Source organism: Homarus americanus, unplaced genomic scaffold (genome assembly GCF_018991925.1).
Source record: "Homarus americanus isolate GMGI-L3 unplaced genomic scaffold, GMGI_Hamer_2.0 scaffold46583, whole genome shotgun sequence".
Classification (NCBI taxonomy): Eukaryota; Metazoa; Arthropoda; class Malacostraca; order Decapoda; family Nephropidae; genus Homarus; species Homarus americanus.
Window position 1 is genome coordinate 2594361 of NW_024731675.1, and position 17155 is coordinate 2611515.

The 17155-nt window shown below is 41.5% G+C and overlaps 1 protein-coding gene across 1 annotated transcript in view; it reads left to right on the forward strand.

The window, feature by feature from the left end:
- Positions 1-2658: 2658 nt before the first annotated feature.
- The window catches only part of LOC121867660, a gene marked incomplete at its 5' end in the record, with an annotated part of 77217 nt that continues 62720 nt past the window's right edge, over positions 2659-17155 (forward strand). Inside the window, 11 exon segments of the mRNA XM_042367677.1 lie at positions 2659-2849; positions 3978-4164; positions 4598-4691; positions 6583-6718; positions 7444-7689; positions 7869-8053; positions 8207-8335; positions 8697-8808; positions 9326-9436; positions 9819-9987; positions 10758-12713. Of these exon segments, the coding sequence (XP_042223611.1) occupies positions 2711-2849; positions 3978-4164; positions 4598-4691; positions 6583-6718; positions 7444-7689; positions 7869-8053; positions 8207-8335; positions 8697-8808; positions 9326-9436; positions 9819-9987; positions 10758-12713 (3464 nt within the window).

Sequence of the window (17155 nt, forward strand, 5' to 3'; positions counted from 1 at the left end):
GACCCTTTCTTAGAACTCAATCCGTTCCAGAAGGTCGTTTGTTTACCGAAAAGTTCGTTAACCGAAACCATTGTTTCAATGGGTTTTTGGGTAATTGGTTCCAGCTCACCGAAAATTTCCTAAATTCAACAAAAATGGTAGAAAAGTTCACTTACTTTGAGGTGTGTATGTAGAAGGCTCCTGGATGATGATGATGATGTGCTTTTGAAATGGGAGGTGGAGGAGGAGAAGGGAGAAGAGAAGGCATTGGGGTGGAAGAGAAGTCACCCCATGGTGCCATTTCACCCATAAAATTTTAGTTCTCTTGGTGTAATTCAAGATTATTTTCTTTAAATCAACACTGCACTGCATTATATATTGTCAATATGTAAAATAAATTTCAAAATGACCAATAATTTGCTTGGAAACACAGAAAAAAAGCATTTAGTTGAAGAGAGTCTCAAGCAAGATGTTGCCTCCTGAAAAGACACAAGAGACTGACGCTGGATGGCGTGCCAGAAACTAGTTTCTTTACCTTCAATTATGTTCAATAATTGTTAAAATGACTAAAAAATTGAATATTAAACTTTTAAAATTATTGAATAGTATAAACTTCTTGATATTTACTAAAATAGTAAGGAATTTAAGCCCTAGAACCGATTAATGTATTGGCGGACTGATACTAAAGCTGGTTGCCCGGTCAGTGCAAGCGAAAACATGTTGAGGTCGGTTCGTAAGAAATTCGTTAACCGAATTTTTGTTCGTTAACCGAATTGAAGATCCTTATGGAAGGCAGTTCGTTAGCCGAAATTTCATTAACCGAGGCGTTCGTTAAACGAGGGGTCACTGTACATTTAAACCTACCCTTCCCTGGTCCTGTTTTACCCCTTGTCCTGAGTAACCAATTTTACTTCCCAGGACCTGCTTGTCTTTTGACTCCCACTTACTCCGACCTCTCTCTACTGGCGAAACCCCCCCTTTGGAGTGACAATTTCACTCTCCAGAGATGCAGACAACGTCTTTACCCCCGCACGAGACAAGTGTACTCCGTCGCGACTGTACAGGTAGTCGTTGCCATAGAATCGTTGCCAGCTATCAATGAATGCCCAACCATTGTTTGCACAATGTTTTTCCAGTCGGCAATTTATAGCAATTGCCCTGGACAGCCATTCACGACCAACCCCTCTTCTAGGCAAGACACCACATACTATCAGGATCCCTCCCCTATCTTTAACCTTCCCCAGCGCCTCCCTTTACCTCTTGAAAAGTTCCTCACTCCTAACCCTTCCCATGTCGTTACCCCCTACACTAAGACACACTACTGGCTTGGTACCCTCCCCTGACAAAACCCTATCTATCCTCTCAGCTACATGCCCTATCCCAGCCCCAGGAAAACACACCCTAGTCCTACGTTTCCTATCTCTTGCACAAAAAGTCCTATCTAAAAATCTCACCTGGCTGTCCCCAACTACCACGACCTTACCACTGGGCAGGGTCTGAACAACTGCCCTTTTCTCTCCTGGCACCACACCGTCCTGCCTCTTCTTTTCCTCGTCCTGCATCTCCTCTTCCTCGCCAGCTTCCTCCAACACCTGGTAGGGGTTACTGCACTCCACACCCTGGTCAGCTTCCTGAGTCTGACCCTAGTCCCGTTGGAGACAACCACTCTCCACGCCTGCTCCTCCTTTGCAGGCGTCCTGCTAGGCAGGACACCTACCTGAAGGAGTTCAGTCCTGAGGGCTTCGTTCTCCCCCTTTAGAGCGTCCATCTCACTCCTCAACTGCCCCAGCTGACTTAACAGAGTGGCTAGGAGGTCGTCTTTTCTCACACTCCGCTCCTCTTCCCCCACAAAACAACGGTCCAAGGCGGCCATTTCCTCTGGTCACTAACGCGAGCACTTAGGGGCACGTCCTTCTCCAAGCTAGGTCAGGTAGCAACTGAGTTTAGTGAAGTTGGGACATTATTTTCTCAGTTATTTTCTCAAGGGTTTTTTATTCCTTGTTGATGTCATGTGATACTGTCTTTTTTTTTTTAAGATGTGACGACCGTTTTACCAATTATATTATGTACGGTTATAAATGCTCGTTTATTTTTATTTTCTAGAAAGGAATATAATTTACAGTGGGGTATGCTATAACGAATCTAATTGGTTCTAGAACCTTGTACGTTATAGCATTCGTTCGTTATAGGATTAATCCGTTCCAGGCCCCCAAATACAACCACTTAACACTGAAAAATATAATATTAAATTGTAAAAATTGTAAAAAAGTGCATAAATATGCATCTAAACCCTTTAAATAAAGAATATCATTAATACTTGTAATACAGAAACAATAAATTAGTAAAAAAAAAAAAAAATTTATAATGATCGTTGTAGGAGTTTCGTTCGTTATAGCATTATCAATTTTATAGGTATAACCGTTCGTTATAGGAATATTCGTAGTAGGATCCGTTCGTTATAGCATACCCTACTGTACTTGGTCTCAAAAAAATAAAAGTAATGTTGTTTATTATATTTATGACCCCTGTCTGTTTTATGGTCTACACACACACACACACACACACACACACACACACACACACACACACACACACACACACACACTTACCCATATCAATTTGTTTAGTTAGGTTACGCGTGTTTATTATCTCTGTCTAATCCCCAATTTTTTTTCCCAGGTTGTTCGTCTTCAATGATGACTTTTCTACACATGTTGTGGCCAGGCTAAGGATGTTTTCCCTGCGCATAGTATCAGTCGACCACTATCAGGGGACGCCCATCAATGGTCTCGACCCCCAGTACTCTAATTTCCGAGGCGCTCCTATAAAACGCCTTCCAGTTTTACGTATCTTCGGTGCCACTCCCACAGGTACGTCTCGGGTCTTGGACTCTTGTGTGTGGTGCCCCCTTCCACCCCTTTCCCTGTGGTGCCCCCCTCCACCCCTTTCCCCCCTCCCTTTTCTTCATACCCACTTCTCTTACCCATTGTTTACAGCCTTTCCTTCTGCCCCTTTCTGTTGTTCCTCTACCTTACCCCCTTCCCCATACCCCCTTCCCCATACCCCCTTCCCCATACCCCCTTCCCAACACCCCCTTCCTCATACCCTTCTCTTGTACCCCTTCCCCACGCCTCCTAATACCTTTCTTGTATTTACTCGAACACAAATTCCAGAGTTATTGAGTCGAGGTTTACTGGCTTATAATTTATTAGTTGGTATGTTTTATGTTTTGTTAGAGTAGGTTAATGTTTGGTTAAGTTAGGGTAATGGTAGGTTTGGTTAAGTTAGGTTAATGGTAGGTTTGGTTAGGTTAATGGTAGGTTTGGTTAGGTTAGGTTAATGGTAGGTTTGGTTAGGTTAGGTTAATGGTAGGTTTGGTTGGGTTAATGGTGGGTTTGGTTGAGTTGGGTTAATGGTAGGTTTGGTTAGGTTAGGTTAATGGTAGGTTTGGTTAGGTTGGGTTAATGGTGGGTTTGGTTAGGTTGGGTTAATGGTAGGTTTGGTTGGAGTTAATGGTATTGGGTTTGGTTAGGTTAGGTTAATGGTAGTTTGGTTAGGTTAGGTTAATGGTGGGTTTGGTTAAGTTCTGCAAGTTAATAGTGGGTTTGGTTGGGTTATTAGTAGGTTTGGTTACAGTTAGGTTAATGGTAGGTTTGGTTAGGTTGGGTTAATGGTAGGTTTGGTTAGGTTAGGTTAATGGTAGGTTTGGTTAGGTTAGGTTAATGGTAGGTTTGGTTAGGTTAGGTTAATGGTAGGTTTGGTTAGGTTAGGTTAATGGTAGGTTTGGTTAGGTTAGGTTTATGGTAGGTTTGGTTAGGTTAGGTTAATGGTAGGTTTGGTTAGGTTAGGTTAATGGTAGGTTTGGTTAGGTTAGGACTCACCCCAACAGTTCAAAGTCTAAAATCTATCCAGATACTTTATTTCATTACTGTCCATTATGCTGTCATATTCAAAGGTCATTTTAAGCTAATATCTCTCCCTTACTCCCTACCCCATAGGACAAAAAACCTGTCTACACATCCATGGAGTTTTTCCGTACATTCTGGTCCCGTACGATGGATCGGAGCCGCTCACCCGCCTTCCCTATACCCTGGCCGCTGGCGTGGACAGGGCCATCAACATCGCCCAGGGCCATGCCACCTCCAACGCGCAGCACGTTTATAAAGTCACGCCAGTCTCGGGGATGTAAGTTATCGCACGGTGCGGCCGATGTTTGGGTCAAGTCAGTCGGTGGTTTTATCTATGTTACCTGTTGTTGTATGTACAGTCACCCAAAAAAGTCCTGTCGTGAACCATGAACCCCGGGATTCAGAGTCTTGAATCCGAAGCATTTATGGACAGAATACAGTAATGTATCAGTGTCTACTGCTTCGGGTTCACGAGTCTGAATCGTGGTTCGCAACAGGCCTTTTTTGGGTGACTGTACTCTTAAGTTTATTCCTGGTGAAGTTTGGTGCATCACCCTGTATAATGACAAAATTTCTCAGTAAAGTAACTATTGCATCACCCTGTATAATCATTCTCGGTAAAGTAACTCACGCACCACCCCGTATTAAACCCCCACCCCCCCACCCTAGACTCAATATTAATCTAACGTTAATTTTCTGGCTTGTTTCAGACCGTTCTATGGCTATCATTCCAAGGAGCACCAGTTTCTCAAGATCTTTTTCTATAATCCTCTTATTGTGAAAAAGGCCGCAGAGCTTCTCCAGGTGGGTATTGTGTATGGTGATGATGTAGTAAGGTATGATGATAGTGATGTTGGTTGTGTATGATGATGACTGATTTGGGTGTGTGGTGGGTGTGGTGATTGATGGTGATGTGGTGGTGATAATGTAGTAAGGTATGGTGAGTTAAGGATGATGTTGGTTGTGTATGATGATGACTGATTTGGGTGTATGTGTGGTGATGCATGTACAGGAGGTGCTCATTATAAGAGTAATCACTATCCACAGTTTCACAGTTAAGTGGTCAACTTTTTGTGACCGTCCACACTAACAGTCCTCGCGTTTAAGTTGTTTTTTGTTTTGTTTTCTTTTTACTGGGATTAGCCCACGCAGGCACAGGTCACTGACCCACATCGGGGCCTGGGGGGCAAAAATGTAATAATAATAATAATAATAATAATAATAATAATAATAATAATAATAATAATAATAATAGTAACAGCAACAACAACAACAACAACTACAATAATAATAAAGAACCATAAAGAAATGCAAAAATGAAAAAAAATCAAGATTGAGAAACAATTGAGACCCTGCAGGTGTGTGTAAATGAGGCAGAAAGTCATATCATCAACCTGGGACTTGGTCACATATGGCAGCAGGGTCCACCATTAGACAACACATTATGCTTCCAATATCTTCCCAGGCGGTAGTACCTCCCTGTTTGGTAGCTGCCTACTACCTACTCAAAAACTCCCGATAAAATTTACGGATTTTTAGCTGAAGTGTTTGAAATTTCCTCCTCCTCCTCCTCCTCCTCCTGGCGTCATACATGCAGACACATGTCCCTGCGCCATTGTTGTTTACTCTTGTCTTTGTTGTGTGTTTTTGTGCATCTTGTGGTGGGTTAGTTTATAATTTTTGTAGCCATGAGTTCACATCCCAAACAGGGTGGTGCAGCACTCAAAAGGAAGCACACTAACTATATTATAGCTGTAAAATTAGAAGTGATTTGGTGAGTGGGAGTTGACAATCCACCGAGTACTGTTTCTTCTTCATCCTCCAACTAATCCTCCTTCCCCCCCAACGTCCTCCTCAGTCAAGCTAATCATCTCCATCTTTGAAGCTAAGTAAATAAAAATATTTTATTATGTTAACATTATTTATTTTTAAAACATTATAATAAGTATTTAGTGTTCCTAAACCACTAGTGTGCACCAGCAACTGTTGGCACACCCTGCGTTGCCCCAACACACCGACCCCCAATGAACTATAAGGACGTTAAATAACTTATTAAATTAAATAATGTTATCAATTGTTTAACAAATGTTTCTAAGGTAAATAATTGTTCAAATATAACCTGAACATTTGTGAATGCCTTGTACAGTGTCATGGTAACAATCTGATCTATTTACATTATTTCTTATGGTATTAATTCACCGCTTTATGTGGAGTCATTATCAGAGGCGTTTTACCGGCTCCAATTAACCCCGGATAATGAGGACCCCTGTATAATGATGATAGTGGTTGTGTATGATGATGGTGAAACAGATTTATGTATGGTGGTGATAGTGATATGAATTTACACCTAAGAGTTGTAAGGTGGAAGTAATGATATAGTGATGTGCCCAGTCAGCTCTTGTTACTGTGGTTGTTCCTACTGTCACCTCTCCCTCCTCTCACTGCCTATTTCTCCCCTTTCCTCCCTATCACCCTTCCTTCCCCATCCCCCCCCATCACAGTAACCCTCTAATAGACACAAGATTTAGATGCACTACTGAACTGCCTTGTTTAGAATCTCATTTGACTTTAGTATTTTATTATCTCTGTGGTGACCGGACATATTTTGATTAACGAATTCTCCCTTTATTATTATTTTTTTGAGGCCGGCGTCGTCGATCATGACCTCTGTAACGGTGACCTTTTATAATCGCAGAACGGGGTCATCAACAACAAGGTGTACCAACCACACGAGTCTCATGTACCGTATGTGTTGCAGTTCCTAATGGACCATAATCTACACGGCATGAACATGATCCATCTGGCAACCTGCAGGTTCAGAAGGTCACAAGGTAAGAGGGTGTGGTGGTGCAGGGTCAAGGGTGTGTGGTACAGGGTCAAGGGTGTGGTGCAGGGTCAGGGTACAAGGGTGTGGTGCAGGGTGTGTGGTGCAAGGGTGTGTGGTACAAGGTGAGGGTGTGGTGGGGTAGGGTGTGGTGGTGCAGGGTGTGGTGCAGGGTAAGAGGGTGTGGTGGTGCAGGTCAAGGGTGTGTGGTACAAGGTGAAGGGGTGCAGGTGTGTTGGTGCAGGGTCAAGGGTGTGTGGTACAGGTCAAGGGGTGTGGTACAGGGTAAGAGGGTGTGGTGGTACAAGGTCAAGGGTGTGGTACAAGGTGAAGGGTGTGGTGCAGGGTAAGAGGGTGTGGTGGTGCAGGGTCAAGGGTGTGTGGTACAAGGTCAAGGGTGTGGTACAGGGTAAGAGGGTGTGGTGGTACAAGGTCAAGGGTGTGGTACAAGGTGAAGGGTGTGGTGCAGGGTAAGAGGGTGTGGTGGTACAAGGTCAAGGGTGTGGTACAAGGTGAAGGAAGGGGACAGTGTTATAACTTATGTTCCTGCATCATTCAAGGTATCATGAGGCGTTCCTTTCACAAGTAACCGAGCGACTTGGGGTAAATAAACATTAAGCTACATTAGGTTAGGGTAAGTTTTTACACTAAGTTACATTAGGTTAGATTAGGTTAAGTTAGGTTAGGACTCACTGGGACTCACTTAACCGTCAGTGATTTAACCATCTACAGGTACTGAAGGATTAGAGGAACACGCGGCCCCTTCCCCTGCTGGTGCATCGGGAGAAACAGCCACCGCGCCGTCATCGCAAGGCCCAGCCGGCATCAACACCTCCTTGCGGCCGAGCACCACGGTATGGACGAGAGAGAGTGTACCGCAGCACCTGTGGTTGCCCGAAATAGTCTCCAGAACGGCCACAAGTGAGCTAGAGGTGGACGGCTTATCTTCGGACATCCTCAATAGACTGCAGATTGGAAGTAAGAACGGGACGTCACTTGTGTCTGGGGTTAATGTGTGTCAGAGGTTGAGACTATTTATTATTGGGGCTAAAGATGGGTGGACTAGCAACGAACCCTAGGCTGGTAGATACCCATAAACACGTGATTAAGGCACCGTGGTTTTAATCCTGAGTTCGTATTTAACTCTATCCTCATAGGCGGAACGGCGACGAATCCCGGGCTGTCGTATATCTGGGAGGACGAGATGGAGAGGCGTCGAGAGCGCGGGGGTTCTGAAGATGACCTCAAGCCGCCCAGTTCCCCCCCCAGGACCAACGTCACGGCCTCAGACTCGGAGCTCTTCTATAGGTCCATAATGAAGGAGAAAGTCACCGCTGTGTTGGTAAATATCTCCGGAATTTTTTTCTATACGGGAGAATTTATTAATTTTTTAATTATTGTATTATGTTTCTCTCTCTCTCTGTCTCTCTCTCTCTCTAACCTTAATCATCACAAGCGCTCGATGTACTGTACTGTTTTCCTCCTCCGTTTACAGAAAAATATGTCGCCCGAGCCCAGTCAAGAACCGCTGCCTGGCGTGTCTCTGGCGGCCGTCACCCCCGACGACTCTACCCTCGGCCCGGCCACCGCTCCCGAAGCCATCGCTGAGGCTGAGGTGTCGATGGTTAGTTACTTAGGGTAGGGTAGGTTACTTTAGGGTAGGATAGGTTAGGGTACAATAGGTTAGTTTAGGTTAGGATTGGTTAGGATATAATATTTTAGGATAGGTTAGGGTAGCATAGAATTGGTTTAGGTTAGGGCAGGTTTGGTTTGATTGGTTTAGCTTAAGTTTTAGGTTAGGTTTTGTTTGTTGTTAGTATAGGATTATGAAGAGAATTCAAAACCTTAGTAGAATAGTGTTACCATATATATATTTTTACAAAGAATTTATAATACCTTTGTGGTGTCGTGATAATCGTATAGAATTACAGAGGAGAATTTAATTACCTCTGTGATATCAGTTGACGGTCTTGTTTATATTCCAGGTAGAGGAAGCAGACATCGGAGCACGGCAGATGACGGACGAAGCTTTAGAAACCTCCCACGTTGACGAGGAACTTATACTGAGTCTCACGCAGCAAACGGCGTCCCAGTGGAGTGAGTCACGAGGCAGAGATCGTTTACTTTTGATTATCTGTTGGTCGTTTATTGGCTGTGAAATAATCCAGAGCCTTTGTTTTTATCTTCCTGTCGAGGTCTGTCTGGAGGTATGAGGTGTAAGGTAGAATTCAAACAGATAAGTTAAAAGTTCTGATTGTCTGTACCTCTGTGTGTTTAAAATTAGTGGTACCCCTGTGAATACCAACCGTCTGTTATAACGAGCAAAATAATATTATACTGTATTTATCAAACAATGTGATTCTGTTATTAGTAAATTTAACAGTGAAGGGATAGACTGCTAGACTGGGGGACACTATTTTTTTTCCCGGAAGTTAGAATGTTAAACGAGGCCGACTTTCATCGCATAGGCCGTAAGAACCTGTGGGTCTATGTATGTATAATGAATAAGCGGTACTGTTCTATACATGCTGTATCCATATGTATAATAACTCATACTGCTTTTCTATACATTTACTGTTTATGTGGATGAGTAATTGACCCTCCCCCCCTACAGTGGATTCAGCGGACGAGGAATTGCTAAACGTGATGGCGGGTTTGGCCGATGGTTCGCAGTTGGTGTCCCCGGAAGAATGCGACGCGGTCCTTTCTACCCAACGGTCCTCGGGTTAGTATTGGGGTCAGGGGAAGATGTGGTTAGTTATTGGGGTCAGGAGGTGGGGTTAGTTATTGGGGTCAGAAGGTGTGGTTAGTTATTGGGGTCAGGAGGTGGGGTTAGTTATTGAGGTCATTGTGGTTAGTTATTGGGGAGAAGGTCATGGGGTCAGAAGGTGTGGTTAGTTATTGGGGTATTGGGGTCAGAAGGTTATTGGGGTGTTAGTTATTGGGGTCAGAAGGTGTGGTTAGTTATTGGGGTCAGAAGGTATGTTAGTTATTGGGGTCAGAAGGTGTGGTAAGTTATTGGGGTCAGGAGGTGGGTTAAGTGATAGAACATTGAGTTTATTTCCTGATTGGTTACTGATTAATATTCTGAATTCACGCCATCACAGGTCTGTCTACGATGACCCCAAGCCAGAACCCAGCCCAGGGTGATGACGAGGAGGATGACACAGAGGAGATGACTCAGCGAATATGGGACTCCTTACTGCCCGTCGACGAAGAAGAGAAAAGAGACAGAGAGGAGAAGCCAGAGAATCCACCAGGGGGCCAGAATGTAAAGTAAGTCCTGATCGGTGATGCGGTACACGTCTGTCGTGGCAGCCACCCCATGACACACTGTTGATAGGGGTCGTAGACGGAAGTAATTAAATGAGGCCGCTATCTAGTGAACTATATAGAGAGGAAGGTCCATTATATCGAGGGTTCATTAGATGTGGAACCCCCATATAATGTACTATATAGAGATAAAGGTCCATTATATCGAGGGTTCATTAGATGTGGAACCCCCATATAACGTACTTTATAGAGATGAAGGTCCATTATATCGAGGGTTCATTAGGTGTGGAACCCCCAACTATATACAGAGAGAAGTCCATTATATAGAGGTTTCACTGTACCTTATTCCACGTTGTGTTACATGAGGTGAACTGTACGAGTGTGTGTGAGTCTTGACGTTATTCTCAGAGAGGCTCATCACGACACGTTTACTTGGTGAGGCTCGCTGACATCAATTCTATCCATGGTTTTTATTCTCCGTTGATGCCTGTGTGTGTAGTGTGTACATTAACTGATTAATCCCTTCACTATGGGGGATGACACTTTTAATATTTTATTATCCTCTCTCTCTCTCTCTCTCTCTCTCTCTCTCTGAAATTGTATTTAATTTCTGACTTATTTTAATTTTTTTATTTCTGAAACATTTTGATTTTAATTTCCAAATTTGTTCTGTATTTTGCTTTTAATTATCTTTTATTTGTAAATTGTTTTGAGTATTTTTATCTCAATTTGTGACGTACGGTATTTATTTTAATAATTGACACGTATTTCAGGAAGAAAGACGACGGCGACTGTGAAGATATGGAAGGTCAACCATCATTCCTGCTGCCTCAACTGGATGGTCCCGCTGACCATCACCACAAGTATACGCCTTCTGTAAGGACTAAGAATATTGTTGTGGGAGAAACCTTTGTGCCTTTTGGTAGTGCCCAGACCTCAAAACACAACGCTGTGATATTGGAAAAAGCGCAACACAGAGTGGCGAAGCCGCCTCCCCGTACTGTGTCTCGGAGGTCGGCGTCGCACGGTATGGCCAGAACTAAGTGTGGTGCGGGCGAGACAGTGATAGAGTATAGTTATAGCGATAGCGATTATAGCGACGCGGAAGACTTTGTCATCCCGCAGTTTGACGGAGCGAACGACATCATTTCGCGCAAGGGCAGACGGCAGCAGGCGTCTCGCGGTAAACCCAACGCCACGCCCCAACGGCAGAGTGATCACAACGGTCGCTCCGCCCCGGTCAACACGCGCGACGTCATCCGGGAGAATATATTAAAAAAGAAGAGGGGACGCGAGGGGTCCCGGGCGCCTCAACACCAAGGCCTCTATGCAACCTCGCCCTCCGTGCCTTACTCAACAGCTTCCCAGGGTCCAGTGCCTTCATCACTCAACAGTGTACCTGGTAATTCTTCATCCTCTCTTCCCTCTGACTTAAATATTGACGGGATGCTCCAGCTGCCGGACTTCATGGATATATCTTCCCGCATGACAGACCAGAGTTGTGGTAGTGCTTCGCAGAGTAACACTTATTCACAGACTATGAACAAGTCTTCCAGAGGGAGTAGAAAGGCCGTCGATCAGCCCCCCGTGTCGGGAACCATGAACATCACTCCCCTGCCGAACATCGGGATGAATCGGATGGTTCCCGGCATCGGGAATGCCCTCGTGGTGCCGGCGCTCATTACAAATTCCAGAGTGAACGTCAGCGGCCTCGACAGTTCCCAGATGGTACTGCCGCATAATTACCTCCAACAACAACACGGGAACCTCGGCGCGAGAGAGTCTCCGGTGCCTGCGGGTAACGGCCAGCAACCCTCTGGCCTCGTGATGGTGCCCCGGGCGTCGTCCCCTCATGACGCGGGCTCCTCTCAGCTGGGGTTACACAGAACGCCGAATCCTCGAGGACAAGGCGGACGCAATTCGGCGTCGTCGCAATCTCACCTCCGTCAACCGGGCGTAAATCCACGCAATAGTAATCAACGGCAAAATTATCATCAGATACCTAGTCAGAGTCACAAAGGAAGTCGGAGACACTACCCCGCCGACCCCCCCATCGGCTCCCCCCAGCACCCGGTGACGTCGAGTAGAAGCGGTAAATACGTCAACGCCGGGTCTCAACAGGCGGCAGAACGCGGCACTCAAGAGACCGTGCCGGGTGTCTCCGGGCCGGCGAAGACAATGCTGCGACAAAACTCGGAACAGTCGGCGTATTCGCCAATATCCGACGAGTCTGACGCGGACGTGCCAAACACCTGTAGTGGTAGAAAATTAGCGGGAAACGGCGATGCGACGGCCGGCGATTCTACGGGTAGTGAACCCGCACACAAGGAGGACATCCTCAAGCAAGCGTTCGACATGATCCTCTTCGACGGCATCGACATCGAGGTCGAGCCAATGGACGCCGCCGATGGCAGCTTGCAGAGTGAACCCAACAATGCGTCGGAGGATAGTGCACCAATGCAGCGGTCGCCCCGTCTGTGCCCGGACGACGGCGACTTTGGCCGTGAGAACGTAGTACAAGTCCGTGACAGTTACGAAGCCGAAAGTGTCGCGTACGAGGAGACGTCGACGAGAGACGACGCTGGGGAAAGAGGTGCCACAGATGGGAGTTACTGGGATCAGGACCCAGCAGCCAACACGGCCCTAAAGGAGACCTCTGATGGATCAAGTACAAAACTCAACAGGAAGGACAAAAGGGAGAAAATCCACAACAAACACAAAAATTTAAGGTTAGATTTTATTTATTTATTTATTTCATTTTGATTCATTTAATGATTTTGTGAATTATTGGTAATGAAAATATTTAGTTTTATGTTTATTGTACAGTATACTGATATATATATATATATATATATATATATATATATATATATATATATATATATATATATATATATATATATATATATATATATATATATATATATATATATATATATATATATATATATATATATATATATATATATATATATATATATATATATATATATATATGATTCTTCTATAATCGTGTTTGACATTACGAATTTACTCATGATTTATGAATGAAAGCGATATTTGTAATAACGCTTATTTGCTAGCATGATTTTCCATACTATTTCTCCATTTTGTAAGGTATTAACTGTGAATATGGTAAAAGAATATCTCCAAGAAGCCGATCTGGTGATACGCATTCCCAGATGATTGTAAAGAAAGGATAACCCTATGAAATACCGATGTTATCAACCTCACAAATACCTTCTCCCCCCATCAAGTTATATATTCATATTTTTTCAAATTAAAGTGTTACATTTACTGGTTCATTATTAGATATAGATATAACATTTAATTTAGAACTGTGCTATCACATTTGTGTTAGGCTAACTACTAAATTTTCTCTCGATTACGAGTAATCTGCCACCTAAACCTATTTTCTCCATAAGCCTGTTATTTCTGTTAACCCCGTGCTTTACAAGACACAACTATAAGACACCTTGGAACTGACACAATATATATATACATATATATATATATATATATATATATATATATATATACATATATATATATATATATATATATACTATATATAACCACAAGGATAAAAGCTTACAGACTTTTTCCAATCACTCAGGCTTTATAAACAGCTTTTTTGTCTTTGTCTGAGCTTCATCCCTCCAATAACACACATTAATTACCATTTTAACTGGTCCCAGTTTTAGGTAAAACATCACTCTTTACAAGGTCCCAGTTGATGATTTACTGGGTTCCCTCATGATTCACTAGAAAATATTTCATTGCCGTCTCAAAACGACCATGAAACACATCAAACTATGTAAGGATTATAAATTTGAATTCAATGGAGATATTATGCTCCAAAAATTTGGTATGGCAAGGGTAATCCCTCTCACCAGTGTTAAGCAACCTATATATGGAATCTTTGAAAAGAACATTAAATAATATTTTACCACCTACAGTCTGATTTAAATATGTTGATGATGTAATATGTCTCTATTTAAATAGTACCTAAAAGCTTTCTTCCACAACTTAATAACAGCCCCCTCGATCAAATTCACCATGATTAAACCAAGCACCATGAAGCGCCATTCCTAGACTGTAAGTCCACAGAATAGGTACTTCTAAGTTCAAAAATTTATAAAACCTACTAATGTGTTCCATACATTCACTATTATTCTACCCCACCATAATAGTCAAACAGTCAAATATTTTTCATCCAATGTTTCGTGCTTTGAGAATTTGCAGCAGAATTCATTGATGAGGAATATAAATATATCTATAATATTGGCTTGAACCTTAAATACCCTAGATCCTTTATAGACAAATGCCTAACATTACTGAAATCTTTTTATAGGGCGATTCCACCCATGACCATAGAATCTTAGTTTTACCATTCAAATTTCAATTCTTTATAACTAAAAACCTGGGCGGCTAATGTGAGAACTACACCACTTATTGGTGAACAATGTTTCTCTTATGTGAGGACAGATATTATAAAACACTCCAGCATAATAGAGGTACATAATGGTGGTATATTGCCCCTCTCCTCTTGATGGCAATTACCAATTACACATAAGCAGTTATTGTAATACTGTATACAAATGACGATGCTTCAAACAATATATTTAGGAATTGTCTGACACTACCCATAATGAGGTTAGCACAAAACTGCCAAAAAAACCACACCAACAAAAAACCCCCGTAAATAATGTACCTCTTACAATTAAATATTACCTTCTTTACAGTGTAAATAATTATTCTTACAGTGTAAATAATGTAAATTCTTGATAAATAATGTACCTTCTTACAGTAAATAATGTACCTACACAGTGCAAAAAATGTACCTTTACAGTGTAAATAATGTACCATTTACAGTATAAATAATATACCTTCTACAGTAAATAATGTACCTTCTTACAGTATAAATAATGCACCTTCTTCAGTGTAAGTAATGTACCTTCTTACAGTGTAAATAATGTACCTTCTTACAGTGTGGTAATGCCTTCTTACATGCAATAAGCACCTTCTTACAGTGTAAATAATGTAACACGCGTAAATAGTGTACCTTCTTTCAGTGAAAATGTGTACCTCAGTGTAAATAATGTACCTTCTTACAGTGTAAATAGTGTACCTTCTTACAGTGTAAATGTGTACCTTCTTACAGTGTAAATAGTGTACCTTCTTACAGTGTAAATAAATTACTATCACAGTGTAAATAAGTACCTTCTTACAGTGTAAATAATGTACCTTCTTACAGTGTAAATAGTGTTACCTTCTTACAGTGTAAATAATGTACTACCTTACAGTGTAGATAATGTACCTTCTTACAGTGTAAATAATTTACCTTCTTACAGTGTAAATAATGTTTTCTTACAGTGTAAATAATGTACCTACTTACAGTGTAAATAATGTACCTTCTTACAGTGTAAATGTGCACCTTCTTACAGTGTAAATAATGTACCACCTTACACAGTGTAGGTAATGTACCTTCTTACAGTGTAAATAATTGTACCCTTCTTACAGTGTAGGTAATGTACCTTCTTACAGTGTAAATAGTGTACCTTCTTACAGTGTAGGTAATGTACCTTCTTACAGTGTAAATAGTGTACCTTCTTACAGTGTAAATAATGTACCTTCTTACAGTGTAAATAATAATAACCTTCTTACAGTGTAAATAGTGTACCTTCTTACAGTGTAGGTAATGTACCTTCTTACAGTGTAAATAGTGTACCTTCTTACAGTGTAGGTAATGTACCTTCTTACAGTGTAAATAATGTACCTTCTTACAGTGTAAATAGTGTACCTTCTTACAGTGTAAATAATGTACCTTCTTCAGGTATAAATAATTGACTCCTACTTACAGTGTAAATAATGTACCTTCTTACAGTTAATAAATAGTGTACCTTCTTACAGTGTAAATAATGTACCTTCTTACAGTGTAAATAGTGTACCTTCTTACAGTGTAAATTGTACCTTCTTCAGTGTAGGTAATACCTTCTTACAGTGTAAATAATGTACCTTCTTACAGTGTAAATAAGTGTACCTTCTTGCAAGTGTAAATAATGTACCTTCTTACAGTGTAAATAGTGTACCTTCTTACAGTGTAAATAATGTACCTTCTTACAGTGTAAATAATGTACCTTCTTACAGTTAATGAGTAATGTACCTTCTTACAGTGTAAATAGTGTACCTTCTTACAGTGTAAATAATGTACCTTCTTACAGTGTAAATAGTGTGCCTTCTTACAGTGTAGGTAATGTACCTTCTTACAGTGTAAATAGTTGTGTACCTTCTTACAGTGTAAATAATGTACCTTCTTACAGTGTAAATAATGTGCCTTCTTACAGTGTAAATAGTGTACCTTCTTACAGTGTAGGTAATGTGCAACCCCTAACACAGTGTAAATAGTGTCACCTTCACAGTGTAGGTAATGTGCCTTCTTACAGTGTAAATAATGTGCCTTCTTACAGTGTAAATAAATAGTGTAACTTCTTACAGTGTAAATAATGTACCTTCTTCACAGTGTAAATAGTGTACCTTCTTACAGTGTAAATAATGTACCTTCTTACAGTGTAAATAGTGTACCTTCTTACAGTGTGAGTAATGTACTTCTTACAGTGTAAATAGTGTACCTTCTTACAGTGTAAATAATGTACCTTCTTACAATAAATAGTGTACCTTCTTACAGTGGGTAATGTGCCTTCTTACAGTGTAAATAGTGTGCGCACTATGTACAGTGTGGTAATGTACCTTCTTACAGTGTAAATAATATGCCTTCTTACAGTGTAGATATGCCTTCTTACAGTGTAAATAATGTACACCTTCTTACAGTGTAAATAATGTGCACTACTCACAGTGTAAATAATGTACCTTCTTACAGTGTAAATAATGTACCTTCTTACAGTGTAAATAGTGTACCTTCTTACAGTGTAAATAATGTACCTTCTTACAGTGTAAATAGTGTACCTTCTTACAGTGTAAATAATGTACCTTCTTACAGTGTAAATAGTGTACCTTCTTACAGTGTAAATAATGTACCTTCTTACAGTGTAAATAGTGTACCTTCTTACAGTGTAAATAATTAGCCTTCTTACAGTGTAAATAATGTACCTTCTTACAGTGTAAATATATTACCTTCTTACAGTGTAAATAGTGTACCCTTCTTACAGTG